Source organism: Benincasa hispida, chromosome 7 (assembly GCF_027475165.1).
Source record: "Benincasa hispida cultivar pf3 chromosome 7, pf3_genome.v1.1, whole genome shotgun sequence".
NCBI lineage: Eukaryota > Viridiplantae > Streptophyta > Magnoliopsida > Cucurbitales > Cucurbitaceae > Benincasa > Benincasa hispida.
In genome coordinates, this window is record NC_143484.1 from 35234673 (window position 1) to 35255792 (window position 21120).

Consider the following 21120-nt stretch of genomic DNA (forward strand, 5'->3'; position numbering starts at 1 on the left):
AATTAAATCTAACGTTTAAGGAACAATTCCAATGACAACTAAACCCGAATGTTTCCAAACAACTTACCCAACACGTGATTTGATCGAAAACCACTTCAAAGCTTCAAAATCAACACGATTCAACAACTATATCACCAAAATCAATATTTAGCTCTAATGGATATCAACTTTGGATCTTCTAATCCAACCTTTAAAAAAATCACAATTAAAACAAAAAGTTAAGCCAACACTTGATGGGTATCTAAAAATTCTCAACAAAAACCCCAAACCTTCCATAAAAAATCGCCGAACAGTCTTAATCTTGTTGGAAAGTACCTTAAAAGTCTGTAAAACTCAATTTCAACATAAAAAACACTATGGTAATCCAAAACTTAAACAAAAAATTGATGTGCACTCAAAATCTTCCAAGAAACCCATAAAACACCAAATAACTTACCCAGAATATTATTTCCACGGCAATGACGCTAACGGCAGTGACAATGATGGCAACCATAGACAGGCAACAAGCATTACTATCGGATGACGCAAATTATTTAAGCTAGCGACTGGTAGTGGAAGCCTTGCATGAGGAAGGTTTGCAATAGTTAGAGAGAAGGAAATTTTCAATTTTACGGATTCTAGTCAGAACTAGGGGTGTAGATAGGTTGAGTTGGGTTGGATTGAGGGTATTTTTTGGACCAACCCGAAAATATGGGTTGGTTTGATTGACAATCCAAATGACCCAAATAAAGTTTCTAACCCAACCCAACCTCTAAAATTCGGATTGGGTTGGGTTGTCGGGTTATAACTTTTTTTATTATTATTTTTAATGAAAATTAATATATATATATATATATATATATATATATATATATATATATATATATATATATATATATATATTTATATAAAATACATGACTAATAACTAAGATCTCATAAAATTAAGATCTAAACACTCATTTGGTATGTAAAATCAATTAAATAAAAATATTTTTTAAATACCAAATATCTATAATATTTATTGTAAATTTTAAACAAAGACAAATATCATAACAATTTTAAAAGAGAAATATTAAAAATTAAAGAATTAATCAATACAAAAAAAATCAAACTTTAAATAAAGAGGAATCGATACAAAGAAATCAAATTTTTTTTAGCCAACCCACAACCCAATCCAACCCAATAAAAATAGAAAAATTCAACCCAACCCAACCCAAAAACAAAACTAACTCAACCCGACCATTACATTTTGGGTTGGATAGTCTAGATTGTTCGGGTTAATTCAACAATCTAACCATTCAAAATAGGACTCTATATGTCTCGAACAAACCGACACGATCCTCACTCTATCTATCGATAATTTTGAAAAAGTTGTTGAAAAACCGAATAGCTATCTTTCTCTTTGATTTTGTATCTCTTCTTACTCTCTTTTAATTTCAAATATCTCATTTCTTTCATTTTTTTTTTCAAATTTCATATATATCAATCTCAAATATGTAAAAACTAAAAACTAAAGAAAATCAAAATGTTACAAACCAGAATCCTGTTAAACACATATATATATGTATACATGTGTGTGTATGTATGAAATATCAACCTCAAATATGTAAGTATATATGTATACATATATGAAATATCAATCTCAAATATGTAAATATAGGATTGAACAAGAGACTTCGAAGATGTTTGAAATTATTATGGTTAAAATATAGATTATGTATTTGAAGTTTTAATTTTGAGAAGGAAATAGTAATTACTTTAACAAAGATGAAATAATACAAAATAGTATCAAAGTAAGAAGTAGACATCCTATTATGTGTTTGAGAAGAAATATAGTAAATAGCAAGAGGTAGACATTATAATTTAAAGATAGTCTTCGTCCCGAAACGCACACCTTTCAGAATTATCATAGCTTATCACAGTTTCCTAAGGCACAAAAGAATAGCTGTTAACAAGCAAGGGTTGGAAAACTAAGAGAACAAGAAAAAATGTCGGGTGTTTTTTGCTTGGAACCACAGTTCAGAGAAAAGAACCAAAGATACTTTTTGTTTTCCAATCCAATCCTATTTATCTGCAACTCCAATCAATACATAATCTTTGAATTCTTGGTAAGCTAGAAAAAAAAAAGGCACATAAGAAAAACAAAAAACATAAATCCAGAAACTTCGTAATCCTACCAACTGAATTAAAATAAAATTCATCTATTATTGAGAAAATTTGGATATGACTGCTGCCTGGTGGTGCTGCTGGCTAGATCCATTTCCTCCATTTGGGGTTCTCCGAAAATTTTCATCTCGAAATCATCAATGTTATTGCTGTAGCTCCCTCCCCCCAATTCAAAATCATTGTTGAGCACACTGAACTCTCTGCGCTCCTCCATGCATATCGTCATCTTCATCGTATGCCTCTTGTACTTGCTTCCTGCGCATCTCCTCTTCGATGTTGACATCATGGAGAGTGGTCTCTTCACATTCATCCAACTCCATATCCGAGAGCTGCACTGAAGTCCTGGGGGGCAGCACGCCCTCCAGCGCCTTGCACTGTTCAGGGTTCAAGGAGTCTGGGAACTCGACACTGAAGTGGATGTAAAGTTTACCCTTCATGAATGGCCTCTGGTACATTGGCATACCCTCATCATTGATGGCCTTGAATTGGTCTGTGCGCAATTGAGAATGGAAAACTGTGAGCAAATGCACCAACATAAGTAGATATAATAAATCACAAACGGTTGCATACCAGGCTTTACTACTTCGCCAGGAAGCGATTTGATGAGTAGCTGTCGGCCATCCAAATGTGTCAGAATAAATTGGAAACCACAAAGAGACTCGACAAGCGACAAGGTATGCTCCACGAAGAGATCATCACCCTTTCTCTTAAACTTCGGGTGCTCTTTTTGTTGTAGGACAAAAACGATATCTCCAGTTACAGTGTCGGGCTGAACAAATAAGTAAAATGAAAACCAATCATATCACGTGTTTTAAAGTTACAAATAAGTTATCTCCAAGAAGAATGCAATCTTACCGCTTCATCTGCTTCACCAGGGAATGTAATCTTTTGTCCATTTTGCATACCCTTCTCCACAATTACTTCCAAAACTTTCTTCTCCTGAACAACCTTTTCACCCTTGCACTGTGAGCAACGATCTTTATCATTGATGGTCTCACCAGTTCCTTTGCATTCATTACAAGGATGCTGCATTTGTTGTATCATAGAGGGGCCAAGGTGTCTGATGGAAACTTTCATACCAGATCCTTGACAGCCAGGACATTTCATCGAAGCACCAGATTTAGAGCCCTTACTGTAATTTTTATAGCAAAATCCACGTGAGTTCTTGAAGTCAAGGACAATTAACGAAGGGAAAAAGCATAACCATCATAGTTACTCACCCCTTGCACTTTGAGCAAATTACGTTGCGTGAAAGAGAGAGCTTCTTTGAAGTACCATTGTAGAGATCTTCCAAGGAGACCTTGAGGGGATGGATAACATCCTCTCCCCTTCTTTGCCTTCGGCCTCTGCTGCTTCCACCACCTGAACAAAATCTCAAAATCGATTTCAATTGCTTATAGTAAACCTCACATTAAATAATTGAACATCACAGCAAATAATATTACCACCAAACGGGCTTCCACCAAAGAAAGACTGGAATATATCAAATGGATCATGGCCACCGCCACCCCCCATTCCTTCCTTGAGAGCATCCTCGCCATATTGGTCATATATCTCACGTTTCTCTGGATCACTCAACACCTCATAGGCTTGTGCTAACTCCTTGAACTGTATCGCAAAAGGAAATTTTTCAAAAAGGTTAATATTTTTCTCTTTTGATGATCACGTCAGATGGTTAGGAATATATTTGTCAAGAAAAAAAACAATCAGAACATAAACCAACATCAAATTGAAGTACCCAAGTGAACGGAGAACGACTGACATACAATTAATCTAGCTTTGAGTCGAAATCGTGCGATCAATAAAGTTTTCTAATTGCACATTACACTTCAAGAAATACATATTATTCACTACACAAGTACACACGCAAACAACCGACGTTCGAATTTCACACCCTACGTAAGAAAAGCATCAATTCCTCTAAAAATTATTGCAACCCTAGCAAACAATCCCTTCATTAAAATACAAGCGTTATCAACTTTTTTAATTAAGACCCAAGACCATCAGCAGAGCATCACAATTTACAAAACTAACCAGTCGATCTAAACATAATGATCCGCCGTCAGTTATCATCAGGAAAATACGTTAGAAAATACCCAAATCAACGATTCAAAATTACCAACAGAGGGAGAAAGAGCTCACTTTTTCGGGGTCACCACCCTTATCGGGATGGTTCTTGATAGCGGCCTTTCTATAAGCCTTCTTTAGATCGTCTTGCGACGCATTCTTCGAGACTCCGAGAATCTCATAGTATTTGGTGTTATCGCTCTTCTTGGGCCTTCCAAACATTTTTGCCTCACCGATCGGATCTCAACAAACCCTAATAAAGCAATTTAACCCAGAATCAAAAATCAAGATCTCGAAATCAAAATCAAGAGGGAAAAACAAACAACTCGAAAACCGATGAATCGAGAAGAGGGAAAACACGAACCTTACAAGAACGAAAAGGGCGATCTTGAAGTGAAAGATCGGTGACCTGAGGGCAGAGAAACCAAAAGGGTCGCTCGAGACGGCGAGGTAGAGAGAGGGATTGAAGAGTTTCAGATCTCAAACTATAAAGAAATAATTCGACGGTCAGGATTGTTCCTTTAAAAGATGTGGTCAGCTGAGGCTTAGGGGTAATCTTGACATTTTCACACTAAGGCGGCCAAACCCACATATGCTGAGGAAGGATCTAGAATTTTCTTGTTTTTCTTATTTTTAAGGTTTTGGTTCTTTTTATAAGTTCCAATTCGTAAGTTTTTTTTATCCTTTTGGAAAAATACCCTTTTTTTTCGTTTTGGATTTAAGTTTTATTTGATTTTTTTTTAATTTCAAAATACTATTCCTAAGTATTAAATTTAGTTTCATTTTAATTTATATGTGGTAAAATGTTACATTTTTATCTTTGAAATTTGAACTTTATTCCAATTTGATTAATAGATTTTAAGATGTACACTTCTAATCTTTATTTTTCCATTAAATAGTCACTTTTAGTTTTTAATGATGTCTACTAATTCATTTAAAATAATTATAAAATGAAACTTGTAATTTAATTTTAAGAGAGATAAAGAAAAACGAGGAACTTATTTAATTACAGTTCATTTAATTTTTTAAACTAATTAATAGATATTACCACTAAATATGAATAAATGAGTAATTAGTGAAAAATTGAAGTTAAGAGTGTAAATCTTGAAACATATAAATCAAAACAAAACAAAACTCAATGATAGAATTATAAATTTTTAAAACCTATGGATAATACCTAAGAATAAGAATGTAGCATTTTAAAACCTATTGACCAAGTATGAACTATACCTAAAATATATGAACCAAAAAAATATTTTTATCCCATTTTTTAATATGTCAATTTGGGAGTGAAAAATTCAAACCCAGACTTTTAAACTATGGTCAAAAGTTGGTGGCTTGTTTATGGATAAACAAATCAATATTAAATTGTTTCACAGGGACAAAATTGTTGGTCGGGAGTGTATATATCAATGATCAAACTTCCGATTTTAAATTTGATAATATAGATATTATCTCAATTGAGTCATGATGATTATGACAAAAACAAAAAAAAAATCGTTATGGTTAAAGTATATGCAATAAGGTGATTTATTTTAATATTTTGTTTAGTCCATTAATTATATGAATTAATGGTCGGACCCTTTGACCTAAAAAAACAATTGTATACCCATTATTATATATATATATATATAAATGTTTTGCCAATTATTCTTCGGCTAAACCCATTTTTGCATTTTAACCTCTGTCAAGGTAAATGGTTTGAAGAGCATGTATGCCATTTTCAATAATAAAAAGTAAAATAAATATTATTATGACTTATATGGGTTTTCTTTTTTACAAGTGTAGCTTTAAGTATATTAATTTTATATTTTTAAGTTGTTAATTAATTTGAAAAAGAAGTATAATATATAAGTTATCGATATTAACTTGGCTGTCCAATCATCAAACTCATTCATAAATGTTTCCATTTTTCGAGTAAATTATTGACGAGAAGCTTTGGTTTATTCAGTAAAAACTCATATAATCTGATTAACCGTTTCACTGTTTAGAATTATCACTAACTTATAATAGTGAAGAGTAAACATACAATATTCAATTTGTTACAATAAGTTTTCAAATGAATGGGTCAATATTGGATTAAATAGGAAAAAAAATTAATAAAAAAAATAATAAAGTCACTAAATAAATATACATTTTTAGAGAAGTAATAAATAATCTAATATTTAATACTTTAAAATAATTACTTGTTTATATTATTGGCATTTTGTTGATTATTTTTCATATCCAATGAATAATGAACTTTGTATAATATAATAAGAATGTAGGTCATGAAAATGTTAACTTAACACGACGTTTCAAAAGTTCAAAAACTTAAATTTCAATGAACTATAAAAAGTATATTTTATTTCATTTATTTTTAATAACAGGTATATTTTTATTTAGTTATTTTTTTGAATAAAAGGTGTATTTTATTTATTCTTAAATAAAAAGTAGTTTTTTTTTTTGAAGAATGAATAAGGTATATTTTAATTTTGAAGCAAATATGATTCTACAATGTCCGTACGGTGTTCAGTGAATATAGGAGTGGGCGCAAAAGCGCGAGTTTAGCAGTGCTTTTGGAGCGAGTGCTTTTTCAACAGAACCATTGAGCTTCGAAGGGAAGAGAGGGAATCTGAAATTTCTGCTGCTGCTTCTTCTTCTTCTTCTTCTCATCGAGCACCGAATTTCGAAGCCAATGGCGTCTTCTTCTTCTTTTTCCCTCTGAACAAATTACAGCAGCAAAAAAGGCAAGGTAAGGCGACCGAACCGACCCAAATGGAAGAAAATGCCAAAACACAAATTAAAACTTCATGGTTCTTTCAAATTCTTCGAGAAATTCAAACCCCCCTCGTTTTCTTGTTGGTTACCCACTTGAAAATGCTTGCCAAGGACTTTTGGGTTCACCGTGTTTTTATTTTATTTTTTAATTTTCTCTGGGGTTTCTGTCTTTTTAGCTGTTTATTTTCGATTTCACTTTCTATCTTTTTCTACAGTGTGGATCGTTTTTCAGTGCGGTTTTACTGTTGGATTGTGATTTCTCTTATGGGCTTTGAAAATACTTAATGCAGCTTGTTTTTCTTAGTTGCATTGGTGAATGCAGACCTTGTGGCTTTTCAACTCGTGGGGTTCTAAATTTAGAGTAAATTTTAGAGGTAATGATGTTTGGTGGCTGAGAAAATGCGAGAAAGTGAAAGAAAAACACTATTTCGAGAGTTTATTGGGCTCTAACATCAACAAAAAAACGAAAAGATGGGAGGATTTGACATCTTTTACATTGTTCCCTGTCCTTTGGCTGCAAATTTTAGGGCTGTTTCCCCCCTTTCTCTAATCGTATTAAGAAACGACCTCGTGATCTTTCTGAATCTTTTATTTTGTGGGTTTATATTGTCTGAATAGTCCTGTAAAATAGAATGAAATTCTTTGGTGTTTTAGCTCTGGAGAAGGGTGAATGAAGTTTTCAATTGAAAATGTTCGATACATCTCTTCTGCAGGTTTTGGGTCATTTTCTTCTCTTGTCGTGAAGTTTATTTTTCTAACTGCCTTTGTCCTACACTAAAACTTAATTGTTGTTTGATTTCCCCCGTGATTTCGGCTGTTATAAGCCGGTGAAAAAAATTAATAAAGATTTTTCTGCCAGGAAGATGTTTCCTTTTCATACTGTCTTTTTCGTTTCCAACAAAAAATTTACACTTTTAAAAGCTAAGAAAGAGGCTGATGCTGATGGGAAACTTGTGATATAGTCCAGTAACTCACCATGTCAGCAAGGCAAACTCACCTTCCTCCTCGTCCTCGCTGCTCGATTCAAAAGAAAACAATTGCTGGACCAATTAATGGTTCCACTGCACCAACCCCTACTGTTAATGAATTCTCTCTGCATCATGATAATTATTCTTCACCAAGTTCCATGTTGGAGGATGAGCCTGTATGGCTCGGTGAATTATTAAGCGATCGTGAACCAAATTCCATAGGACAACCGCTTCGACGCTCAGCTAGTGACTCAGTCACCCTTCTGGATGGTCTTGCAGACTCGTTGAGGAGTCTGTGTATTGCTAAAGATGTGGAGAATTCAGTTAGCAACGAAACTTGTGAACAATGGGATCCATCTTGCACTTATGGCCCTAACTCACCTAGGAGAAAATGCAGTTCAGACTTTTCAAACTACAGTATGGTTTCAGCATTATCAGAATTTGTTCGTCTTCACCATGCTGCTCCAGTGCACGCAGATGTTTGTTCCCTTGCCGAGAAGTCTTCTTCAAATTCAAATGGAAACATTAGCGAATCAGTTAGGGATGTCAACTCAGATGAAAATGCAGCAAAACGGTTAGATTCTAAAATTTTTATTCTAAATTTCTCTGGCATAGCCGCATAATTGTTCTTGCTGATCATGTAACCTGATTATTGTCTTTGGCATTTGCCCCCTAGTATCCCTTTCCAAATATATTGCTGTTACTGATGATAACAACGTTAATATTTGATGAAACATTGACATGTTGCATCTGTTATTGATATGTAGTGTAACTATATTACGTAGGAGATAAAATATGTTGTGAAGCTCCATGCAACATGTCAAAAAAAAAAAAAAAAAAGAGCCTTGTTTTTCTTAGTTTCTTATATCTGAAACATGGCCCAAGTATTCCTGCTTTTTTGCCTGTCATGCATGACAATAATTTCAGTTCTCTTCTTTCTCTTTCTGCAATAGCTTGTTTGTCAAATTAAAATATGTTATGAGATTCATTGACCAATTTAAGACGGTGAAATGATGCCCCTTCTTTATTTTTAGTTAACTCTTGAGCTTTCTGTTTTCAAGAATAAATCAAGGAAGCTTTTCTATTGCAATGATCTGGGCTTGTATCTTTCTTCGTTTCTTCTTCTTCCCCCACACCCCCAGGCCATGGTGGAAATCAGTTTCAGTTAATGTTCAACGACATAGGAAAACGGTTGGTTCTTTGGGTAGGAGTTTTGCTATTTATTTGTAAATTAGTTATCGTTCTGCCTCAGTAACGGAAGTACGTAGAATAAGGTCTTGAAGAGAGTAAGGACAAGGACATGTTCCCTTTTTCATCTAAATCTGAATTAGTTGTTGCTCAGGAAACTTCTAGATACCGGAACACCTACTTATGAAGTGATTTGCTGAAAAGAATTGAGAGATCACTACGAGGAATAGGATGTGATTTCTCATTAATGTATATATGAATGAGGACATGAGTTTAATTCTTGATATCCACTTTTTTGAAATATAGATTTTGATATCCATGAGTATAACCTTGATTATTGCCTATCCTTATATGTCACTGTTTCTATTTCCAAAAGGTAATGTGATGGGTCATGAGTCTAATGATTTCATTGCAGGCACAATGGGCAGCGGTCAAGGGTTCGTAAGCTTCAGTACATTGCTGAACTGGAGAGGAAGGTTAATGTTCTCCAGGTAATCTCATTGGAAGATTTGGGCTAGCATATGATAATCAATCCTTGTGGGACTGATGATCCACATATCTCATCCTTTTCAGATTTATGGTCAATCTTTGCACTATTTTTTTTTATTTATTAGAAACCTGGAGATATAAGTGAGAAGCTTTTCCTAGACCTTTTGAACCTAAAGGCCGGGGAAGAGAGATGCCCCTCCATCAAAAACTGCTACTTACAGAAACACCTAGAGAAGTGTATTTTTCGCTCTATAAGACAATCTCATATACTATAGTTTTGATAATTCCTAAACTTTAACTAGGGATATTACTTGGGACCTAGTTAGAAATTTGTTTCTTGTTCTTGGTTTTCAACTTCCAAAGATTTTTGTAATTATAGTGTGCGGAAACTTTTGTCAATTTTTTATAATCCCTTTGTTGTGGGGTATATCTCATCTGCCCTTACTGTACATCCTCTTTTGGTAGTGGAAGTTTTTGTTTCTTACAAAAAATAACAAATAAATAAGAAAGCTTGGGCCACATGTACCAAATGGCTGATGTCGCACATTTCATCTTCATAGCTGCAGGATTTTCATTTGATAAGAGAGCTTGTTGTTCTTTCTTTATCAGTGCCGCCTTCAAAATTTTCCTTAGAAATACTGATGCTGTTCTCTTTTACCTTCATAACGTTTCTTGAGAAGAATATAACTCACAATTGAAAGCTTTCATCTCATCTGCAGACAGTAGAATCACAGCTGGCAATTAGAGTTGCCTCACTGCTTCAGGAACGGGTGGCTTTATCAATGGAGAATAGCCAATTAAAGCAGCAGGTTGCAAGAGTTCGACGAGAAAAATTGACTTCAGAAGGTAACTTCATTTGCACCTTTCTTCTCACATTTTGTTCACTCGCAACTTGCAAGCAAGCAATTGTCAAAAAATAGTGTTTCCATGTGTGTATAATTTATTTGCTACCGTTTAACAGCATGCATTCGATACTAGATCACAATAACAAATACTTTTACTAACGTGACATGTACCATACATGGGAACCTCTCAATTAACATATATCATGTTGATGTAAACAGAATATAAAAGGCAAGGAGGATTTTCTTTTATCCTCCCAAAGCCTGCAGCCTAGAATTACAAGGCATGGCATGGGGTACCATTTCAGTGTTTGTCACATAGCATAAAGTTAAAGAGACTTACAAGAGGGTCCAGGAAATGACATAATATCTGTTACTTTAGTAATAGAGATTCCTTTCAATGCATTGAATCTCGTAAAGAAGAAATTGATAAGGTAAGGCGAGTTTTAAAAAATGGCCTCTCTATTCTTCCTACTCCTCCTCCCCTTTGTTTTTCTAATACTCCCTCCACTCCTTTGCTTTTTTTTTTTGGTCCTTCGTTCCTGAGATATTGTCTAATTTTGATTGGACGGTTGGAAGTATTCTGTCCATAGTAAGTACATGGTTGAGAAAAACAGCTGTACGTTTGATGTTAGATATAGAGGCAGCAGGGTGAGGTTCCTACATCTTAGAAGCAACTTTCCATTTTATTCTTATAGATCCTTAGCCTAGTTTACTGGTTGCTTTAAGAATGCTATCAGTATTCTCAAAGCGATTAACTTCTTTAGGGAACCCTGGACCATGCTATGTGGTTTGAGGGAGCTTTTAACAATCGGGCACCTGCCAGTTAATTGCAGTCTTCAATTTGAACAAGAGTGAAAGGAAAGAATCTTTTTTATTAGCTGCTGTTATGACCCTACTTCTAAGGTCTTGGGCCTCCAATCTTTTTTCTAGCAAATCAATCACTGGAACCATGAGACGCATCAATCAACTGACAAGTGATGTTCCATTTGCTGATGTTGGATTGAGAAATAGAAAATTCACCTGGTCAAATTTGAGAATAAAGGTGATAATTCAATTCTAGATTCTTAATGACTGATGATTGGGTTTTAAGATATCCATCCCCAAAAGATTAATCCCACTCCACAAAGAAATATTTTGTTCTTGAAATTGCCTTGAACACATTGCACTCTAGCAACATGGCTTTACTTCTAGAAGGTGCTTAGCAAGCTACTGAAAAAGTGAGATCCCAACCCAAAGTGGAAGAACAAAGTTGCCTCCAAAACCTCCCGACATCTTCCGGTATTACCAAGTGAAAGGACATCGAAAAGAAGTGGGTCAGTGCTCATATTGTGGTTTGCACCATCTGTACCCCTAGAATGAGTATGAAAAGGGGGAAATGGGGGTACCTTTTTCAGCACGCTTTCTATCGTGTTGATGCTTCTATGAATTGAAGGCGAAGAAAGAATTTATACCTTCTTCCATTACCTAACTTTCTAAACCAACTTTACTTGGGGGAGAAGGAATATCAACTTTGATAGCTGACGCATAAAAAAAAAAAGTACATGAAAATAGGACTAAACTTCCCAAAGACCATCGTCTTATCATGCTGAGCTTCTTTCTCTTTTGGATTGTTGAAGCACCTTGTTAATTTATTATTATTTTTTAAAAGATGTTCCTGTACAAGAAGATTCTGTTTTGAAGAGACAAAAAGGTTATTGAGATTACAATAAACAGATCAGAATAAAAACTTGAATTTTCATATGTATTTTGTTGTTCCAGTACACTCGTATTATTTGCTCACACATAATGGCTGAACTCATTTTTTTTTTTTTGTATTTGAGGAATGAGGAGAAGGTATTGCTTTAAAAGTAACAATTTGAAAAACATTTGAAGCCTGAGGGTGAAGCAAACTGTCTCGTCACTACAGACTTAAGTAAGATCAATATAAATCAGTGGTTATCCAATGCAGCAGATACCTTCTTAGAGCGGAGAGTAGCATGTGTATGTGCTAAAGCATTGTTTCTCCCTAGAAGTGATTTAAGTTCTAAAAATAATATAATTTTTGAAGGTGTGGACTATGTGATTGTGCCTCTACGGTGGCGTTGGGGGGCACGAGTTTGACACTTTAAGCATGGAAATGGTAATCCTGAGGCTAAAATGGAGAGGATTCAAGAAGTTTAGATATAGGAAACTTTACTTGGTGGGCCAAGTTTAGAAAGTTTGGAATTAGGAAACTTGTATTGAGATGCAGGCATTAGGTGCTGGGCGTTTGGAAAAATGGAGGGGTAGTTTTGGACACTATTTAAATCCATGATTTTGCCCAACAAACACTAAGCTTGACAACCCAAGGAGTAAACATGGTTCAACATCTCATGCCAAGCCCATCCAAATACCCCCTATGGGTTTTACAATAATCCGTTATTTCAGGGTTTAACAGGTAATCAAAGCAAGATTAAGGCAAATTTGATGGAACCCAAATATATTGAACTATAAAAGATAACAGAATTACAAGATAAACTAAGTGTTCGAAGTAGTCGGATCCTCAAAGCAAGATTACAATCTTGAGAATACTCTCAAGTGCTAATGCATTTCACCAAATATGGTCACCCCTCATCATTCCCCTCCTCCTTTATAACCAACCAGCCCAACAAACTCTCTAACTAATTATTATAATATATCCTTATAATATCCCAATTAGCATATCCCACCCCTCCAACACACTTTGTCCTTGAGGTGTGGTTACAAAAAACTGAAACGAGGCCCCTTTTTCTTTTTAACAAACGGTGATCGATGATAGTAGCTTAGAAATTTTTCTCATATCTATAAATAAGAGTGAGGAACTAAAATTAAGCTCACAGGACTTCACTTGCTACTGATATTTCCACTCTGTTTAACAATTAAAATTCCCTAAAATGGGAGAATCTGAGTGTTTCTGCCCATTTTCCTATAATGTTCTCACTGATAATCATGGGGAGAAAAATTTTCATTATTTAGTCGATGGAATAAATTTATTTCTATGAAATATCAGTTCTGAATGCCTAGAAATATCAGATACTGGTGCTTACTGCTTTAATGAAACTCACCTGGCTACAGGTAGACACCAGGTACTAAAAAAGGAAGTGGAGAAATTGAAGCTTCTTTTAGCAAAACTTCCAGAAAGACAGGAAGTGAAGAAGTCATTTTGAGCCTTCTTCTTCCGAGACGTTATTCGGCGGAGTAGGAGGGAGAACCAGACCGCCATCGAACCATCAGCGATAGAATCCAGGAGCAAACTTGAAGGTATGATGACATGGGACTGATATGTTAGCCTCCTGCCACTTTTTCTGCCATTGGCAATTATTTTCTGCCAATGAAGCGGAAATTGTAATTTGTTTCTACTGATCTGACTTCATGAAAGAAAAAAAAGGGAAGAAAACTTTGATTCCATCTTTACTCATCTTTACTTGAAAGGGGCAAGCTTCCATCTTTACTCATCTTTGAAAATGAACCTTTTGGATTGGTGTAGCTTTGGGTGTTAGAAGGGTTTCTTGAAGTTGGATTTTGCAGAAAATTGGAGTTTGATTCGGTATCGAAAGGCAGGATTCACTGGCTAACAGCCACAGGAAAAATTAATGGAAGATTGAAAAAGAAAGACAATATATGGACCTACAATAATCTGCCATCATTGTTGAAAGAAATTTTATCCATGCATACTTTTTCTTTTTGGAATTTGAAAGAGTAGATATATGGTGACGTGTTAGCGAACCATGATGCAAATCCTCAATATATTTAACTTCTTTCTTTTCTCTAATGAAAAAGGCTAAATTAAGTTTTTTAAATGATAACATTCCAACATCTTTCAAATGATCCTTTGTAAATGTAATGTTTAACATGGTTTGTTTCTGAATTTTTACTTGGATCGATGGATAATGCTCATTCTATGTTTATTGCTTATTATTAACTAGTTTTCTGAAACGTATTTAAATGGATCCTATAATATATTTTCTTCAAGAAACATGGCTTAAGTTTTTAAAACATTTTAGTGGTCTTGTAAACAACTGTCGTATTAATGACTTCAAATAACAATCTTTTGAGATAAACTAACAATTGAACTCATTTAAATTCGATCTCTATTAAAATTATTTAAATTGCAATTTAAGCTTAGAAAAATTGAGGGTAAACTATTATTCATCATTCGAAATGTATGCATGGCTCTGTTAATCCTGTTCCAAAATATACATTCAAGTGAATTTCAACAAAACCATGCTATATAATAATAATTGTTTATTGAAGAAAAGTTGACCATAAATGAGATCAAACAAGAATGTACCTATATAGTATAGTTTCATCTGGCATATAAACTATAAAAATTATAAATTATGAAATGTCAAGAGAGAAAAGAATGATACCAAGAATGTGCCTATATATAGTTTGAGCCAAAGATTTCAGACTGCCTGGAGGAACAATTCCAAATGCAGTTTTTCAAATACATGGAGTGATTAATCAAAAGATGAATGATAATCTATTTATATATGAATAAAATATAAGCTCTGCACAACATGTATACAAAGGTCACTTCCACAGCTTCCAGAAAAGATGGTCAGAGACGACAAGTGCAACTTTTAGCCTCGAAGGGATGCACGAGGAACAGCAGGTAAACCTAATTCATCCTCGGCCTGCGCATCAAATTTAGGAAAAAAAAACTTGATGCATGTAAAAGAGCCAAACGTGCAAAAGGTGAAATAAAATAGTATGGACAACACTAGGCAATTTTGAGCAGCCAACAAGTGAAAAAGAAAGAAAACTTGCTCGGATAGTACTACAATCTACAGTGTAAGGATCTTGATGTTCTCTTCAACAGACAGATGTAACTTCATGTTAATGGATGCAATTCATGGTATGCTACACAATGATTTTCTCAAGGAAGAAAGAAAAATGGCATTTGCATTAGCACGTGTCCTGTAAATCTAAGCAAGATTTCATTTCATGATTGTTCTCTTGAACGAATAAGTACATGATTATTGACTCCAAGAAGTTGGATCCAGTGTTTCAACGATCATTACCTGTGCATTGGTTCTACCAGCAGGAACTGCTGCATGTCCTGTAGGAGCTGCAGGCAAGTTGAGCTCTCCTTCAAAATCAGATTCTTTATCAGGCTGGAGATAAGATGGAACCCCATCAGCTTCAGTTTCAAATCCCATGTCTGCTTCCAAGGCATCGAGCTCTATAATCCAAAAAAGTAGTAAAGGTGTAAGATTTCTAGGGTGCCATATTTAATCGAAATCGAGCATTTAAATGCAATAATCTTACCACCCAAAAGTTCATCCTCATCAATGTCATCAGGTACATTATAGCTCCTACCAAGAGTCTCTTGGATTTCATTGCTCACATCCATCAGATCCATCATTTCATCTTGTAAGTTCTGCAGGCAACACAAAACCTCTCAAGAAATGCCAAAATAAAACTAAGGATGCTAACAAGAGTTGATTGCTACTGACGTCTATGTCCTGTATCCTCACTGTTTTCATCATTCCTTTCAACTCCTTGTTGGCAGATTTCAAGGCTGACATCTGGAAAATACAAAACAACATTAGCTTGACAAATAGGCAACTGTCCTTTTTGATTAAATAAATGCAACCAGGATATCAATCCACATTCCAAGCTAAACTGATATTAGGAAGAACCATAAGAGAATCTAGATAGAGTTTTATTGAACTTCAAGAAATGCTTTCCTAATGACAGATGTTTGTCCCCTACCTCGTTCTCTCACGAGGTAGGCAGCAGGTTCCAATTAGACAGACAAAGCTCCACCTGAACTGCCCTGAACTCTGTACTTGCTACCAAGAAAACAAATTTTTGGCAAGAATTAACTGCGGCATTAATAGAAATTATCTCAACCCACATTTCTTAGTCATTTGACCCCGTTATAAACACAAACTTAAATGCGGGATATCTGGTCAAACAATTATTAAGCATACAAGTAAGCCAATTATTTCCCCTTTCCAAACCTATGATTTCCTTGATCTAAAATTAAATCTTTTAAGCCCAAATCTGCCATGGAAGGCTCAATTTTTATTATTGTTGTTTTTTTCTTCTTTTGTTGGGGGGGGGGGGGGGGGGGGGAGAAAATGAAAGAACTAATGATCACAAAAATATTCAATAGATGTTACCGTTTGTTGAGCATCTTTAATGCCCTCCGAGGCAAATGCAACTTGATCTAGGTTAAATGTCTGATTGTAAAGCATGTCACGTTGTCCTTCATACCTGTTCATCGAAGCATAAGTAATATCTCAATAACCATTCTGATAGTAAACAAGAAAGGAATCATACGTAGCAGTGAAAAATTATAAGTTTAGAACAAAATAATCCTGATCCAATCTTAGTCAGACGAGTTTCCGGACTTCTAATCAGTTCAACAGCAAAGTATTTAAATAAAATCGAGGATTTCTGAAAACAGAAGAGATAGGATTGCTGGGAACCTAACAGTAAACTACAAACAGGTAAAAGAAGTACAACCACAGGGAAAAACAGAAGTTCATACTCATAAGATTAAAGGTCAAAGTTAGACAGAAAACCCCAACAAGGAGAAATGGTTAAAGTAAATATATGTGCCTTGAAACACGAACACCTTAACATACAGGCTTCTGCCAGATCTCCAAGCCAAACTACTCTTTGATTGAAAGAATGTGAAGGTTAATCATATGCACATGTAGCACAGAAGAATTTTAAGAAAAGTAGCAAAAAGGGACGGTGGCACGAGGGAAACATACATTCGTTTTTGCTTTAAAACCCTCATCGCTCGAGCTTTAACAGCTTCTTGAACTGGACCAGGCCTCGTTTTCTTGATCTGCTCCTTATATCTACTGAGTTCAACATCAAGCTTCTTTATCTTATCATCAACCGATTCGCCCCTTTTATTAATCTGAAAAAGAAACAATACAGAGCGCTCAACCCCAACTGAAACAAACGAATTCAACGAAAGAGAAGCAATCAATTCGTCCCAACAGAAAATCAAAACCCTAGTGTAACAAATTGTAACGATTACCCTTTCGGAGGCATCTTGAATAGAAGGAGGCGGTTCTTTGTCTTTCTTGACACCGAAAACCCTCTTCATCTTTCTGTTCTTCTTCCTATTCCTTCACGGCCGCAAAAGTGGAGTAATTCGACGTCGATTAACTTCCAGAGACGAGAAAATACGGCGAAATGTGGAAGAAAAACCCTTCACAAAGAGAATTTGGTTTCAGTGGGAAGATCGCGATGAGAATCTCTTTGCCATCTCTTTTTCTTGGATCGTTCACAGAAGAAAGGAGAAGACCAATAGAAAATATTCCCCTGCACCTGATCCTATGTTAGTAAGAAACCAACGCCAATCCCATTGGGTGGATTATTATTTATAAATATTTTCACCTTTGTCATTTAAAATATTTTTTCATATAATTATTTTTCGGCTGGAAACATTAAATTTACGGTATTACCCCTGCTTACTAATTGGATTGCACGATTCTTGTTTAAGTTCCCTAGATCACCACGTTGAGAATCGGTCAATTTTTATTTTTCATTTTCTAAATAAATATACGACTTTTTTTTTTTTTTTTTTTGGATCTATTAGTCGATGAGATATGCCTACAAATGTTTTTATACAAAGCTGTTGGTGGTTAGTATAATGACCATTTTGATTCGTCATTTATTACAAGTCAAGGAGGGTTTAAATATGCCAAAAAGAGCATAATTCAATTGACATTCGAATGTACTAGAAACTACGAGATGAAGTTCATATGTTTGTGGGTGGAAGTTATTTTGTTTGAGTTAGGAAGTTTGTGTTTAGGGTACCAAATTGAGTTATGAATTTTAATGCTGTTTTTTCTGACCTAAATAATCTATGTATGCATATATTGTTGAGATTTTTGAAAAATAAGTTTTAGAGTTTACTTTTGGAACATGCATTTCAAACTTTTTTTTAACAATATTACAAATTTGTTTATGCAACGTTTCTAATTAGTGGAAGGTATGAGTATAATGTGCACAAAAAAATAGGTTGTCAAGGGTTTATGGCTTTTTATGACATCTTTTGTCAAATTGTAGGTTAGGGTATATTATGCATGTATGTTGATAATGGGAATGCAATCAAAGCCACACATTAGCAATAAAATGATGATCATGAGTATGGGAACAACTATTACCAATAGTATGAGGCATTTTGGGTGAAATCAAAAGTAAAGTCATGAAAATGATAAACTATTACATAAGATGACTATTAAACACGATGAACTAATAACTTCAATTTTGTATTTAAAGACACTTTCATCGACCAATTTTTTTTTTTTTTCCTTCTAAAGTAAATGATTAGTTGAGTTCGTCGTTGGAGTTGGTCACTGGAAGTGATTGTTGAAGTTGGTCGCCGAAGGTGGTAGTTACATGGAGTTCAACGTTGAGAAAACGGTGATCACTGGAGATGATTGTCGAAGATAATCACGAATGTGATTGTCAGAGTTTGGTCATCGAAGTGTGCTGATGACAGTGGCTGTTGCTGGAGTTGGCACTCGAAGGTGGTTGTCGAAGATGATCATCGGAGTTGGCCACCGAAGTAATCATTTAAGCATATGACCTTCGATGATTTTCGTCGAAGTTGGTTGTCGGTGGTGGCCAGTGGGTGGAGTCATTAGAACGTTGGTGAAGGAACTCTAAATTAGAGAACCAGCAAGCGGAAGTGGATCGTTCCAAACTCCACTGAGAAAGAACACATACATTTACAGTCATTCCAAATAGATTATGCATTAAGAATAAATTACATCATGCTTATTAAGTAAATATAAAGGGATCGAGTATAATACCTTTGAAGAACTCTTTCTTCACCTATTTCCCTTGATCAGTCTCCTCAATGTGTCCAAACAAGAACTCGAATGCAACGATCAAAACTCGATCTCAACGAGCAACTGGAAGATCCTCGATCTCAACAAGTGAAACTCGATCCTCGATCCTCATCGAGTAAAACTCGATCCTCGATCACAACGAGTAAACAAGACACCACCACAAGATTACCTTGGTATTCTCGGTGTGAGAATCTAAGAGTTGTGGGTTCTATATGATTTTGGATAGAGGAATGGAGGAAGTAAAGGATTGAGTAGACGATCGAGTATGCGATCAAATGATCCTGTAGAAGAAGAAGCCTATCGTATAGACTTGATACTCGATTGTGTAGTAATGAGTAACTATCGTATAGTAAACTTGATACTTGATCGTTTAGGCTCTAAACCAATCATTTAGTAAAACTAGTTTTTACTCAATAGTTTTTCTGTGAGATGTCTTCGATAGAATTTGCTTAATGATTTGAATTTTTTTTTTCCTTTTTATCTCACAGTTACCATAAAACCGCAAATAACCTCCCAATCAAGTCGGTTATTGAGAAAAAGAATTATTAATTATCATATAATTAATAAATTATAAATAAATACAATAACTAACTTTTCATATTATATTTATAATCTATAGTTTTAATATTGCATCATATGCAACATATAAACCATAGTTCTTTTTCTATTTTTATGGCATTTAATATAAATCATATTTATATTAATTCCTCCAATCAAACAATATATCAAATACATCATATATAATTGAATCAATTTAATTATATCATATATAATCAAATTTCCTCATGTTAATTTGAACACTTTAAACTAACCTAAAATCTAATTCTCAACTTGAACCCTGAGTTACCAAGGAGATCTTATGGACTTGTAGCTTGAAGCTCCAACGGTATGTGAATGACTGACTAAACTCTTTAATCACGATATCCACCATTCATTAACTGGCGGACACTTAACTAAAGACCGATAGTTGCACTCTTTGTACTACAGTTATATTTTCGTGTCCATTGGATATAACGAATCAACAGTGCGATGACCCTTCACAAATCACATGTAAGTACAGCTGGGCCAATTTACTGTTTTGCCCCTATAGTTATATCTAACTCCTTAAGTACACTGATTCCTCTAATGAACAATAAATCATAGTCCTACTATGACTAAGTCCTCTCTTCCCAAGAGAGGGCGTGACCACTATGTTCAAGACCTGGAATCAACCTTTAAGAGAGCAATTCATCTACTTACCCTTGCTTCGGGGAAGGAGTGAATTCTGTTTTGTGTAGCTAGGAAGGAGTGAATTTCGTCTTGTGTAGCTGAGTTCCCAACTTCCCAATTAGACGAATTCCAAAATGGTAGGCTGCTTGAGTTGATAATCTGGTCACTCTCATCCATACAAATCAAAGGACTACTTTCATAGGCATGAGTTCCCAACTCACTCAGGATCCAGGTCATGTCACCTATGGTCATCCTAGTGAAATGTAGGTCTCTATTATTAACAGTATTATATAAATAGTCTAATCATTTTGTGGTCCGATCTTATACAAACTCTTTGTATAGGATACTCTCCGCTTGCATGTCTCCACATGAATGATCAGGATTAGATCATTTGTAGCACTTTACAACACTTGTAACATCTATAAAACGGGCCGTATCCGTAGTGTCACTAGGATAAGGTATCCCTCCTTTATCCATATGCTACAGACCATTTAGGTTATTAATTTAAACAAGATCCACCTGTACGTCTCTACATACTTGTTTAAATTTACATAAAATAACCTCGGAACTTAGTTTATTGGATTGAATAAATGCTTATAAAATAATACTCATCATATTA

General features: G+C 34.8%; 3 protein-coding genes and 1 long non-coding RNA gene across 7 annotated transcripts; 1 reads left to right on the forward strand and 3 right to left on the reverse strand.

The window, feature by feature from the left end:
• Positions 1 to 2023: 2023 nt before the first annotated feature.
• On the reverse strand, positions 2024 to 4674 carry LOC120081488 (dnaJ protein homolog). 2 transcript variants are annotated; one of them, XM_039036424.2, is made up of 7 exons: positions 4584 to 4674; positions 4290 to 4467; positions 3593 to 3755; positions 3368 to 3509; positions 3003 to 3279; positions 2718 to 2916; positions 2024 to 2637 (listed from the first exon to the last, which is right to left on the reverse strand). In XM_039036424.2, the coding sequence occupies exons 2-7, from the start codon at positions 4434 to 4436 to the stop codon at positions 2324 to 2326; spliced, it is 1242 nt and encodes a 413-aa protein (XP_038892352.1). In that variant the 5' UTR covers positions 4437 to 4467; positions 4584 to 4674; the 3' UTR covers positions 2024 to 2323. The 2 variants fall into 2 exon arrangements, with proteins under 2 accessions (XP_038892352.1, XP_038892351.1); XM_039036423.2 differs by having other exon boundaries at positions 4579 to 4674.
• A 3147-nt stretch (positions 4675 to 7821) lies between these two features.
• On the reverse strand, positions 7822 to 13668 carry LOC120081448 (uncharacterized). Of its 2 annotated transcripts, none has more exons than XR_016530860.1 (3): positions 13527 to 13668; positions 8324 to 8443; positions 7822 to 8245 (listed from the first exon to the last, which is right to left on the reverse strand). It is a non-coding gene; the product is annotated as an uncharacterized LOC120081448 (long non-coding RNA). The 2 variants fall into 2 exon arrangements; XR_016530859.1 differs by having other exon boundaries at positions 8324 to 8446; positions 13527 to 13667.
• Positions 7951 to 14053, forward strand: LOC120081447 (bZIP protein). 2 transcript variants are annotated; one of them, XM_039036323.2, is made up of 4 exons: positions 7951 to 8516; positions 9546 to 9621; positions 10339 to 10465; positions 13537 to 14053. In XM_039036323.2, exons 1-4 carry the CDS (start codon positions 7951 to 7953, stop codon positions 13626 to 13628), a joined length of 861 nt encoding a protein of 286 aa, XP_038892251.1. In that variant the 3' UTR covers positions 13629 to 14053. The 2 variants fall into 2 exon arrangements, with proteins under 2 accessions (XP_038892251.1, XP_038892254.1); XM_039036326.2 differs by lacking the exon at positions 13537 to 14053 and adding an exon at positions 10684 to 10895.
• A 772-nt stretch (positions 14054 to 14825) lies between these two features.
• Positions 14826 to 17796, reverse strand: VPS60.2 (SNF7 family protein). Its single transcript, XM_039035532.2, has 7 exons — positions 17468 to 17796; positions 17193 to 17344; positions 16593 to 16686; positions 15921 to 15992; positions 15733 to 15844; positions 15486 to 15646; positions 14826 to 15098 (listed from the first exon to the last, which is right to left on the reverse strand). Exons 1-7 carry the CDS (start codon positions 17534 to 17536, stop codon positions 15045 to 15047), a joined length of 714 nt encoding a protein of 237 aa, XP_038891460.1. The 5' UTR covers positions 17537 to 17796; the 3' UTR covers positions 14826 to 15044.
• Between the last annotated feature and the right edge of the window lie 3324 nt (positions 17797 to 21120).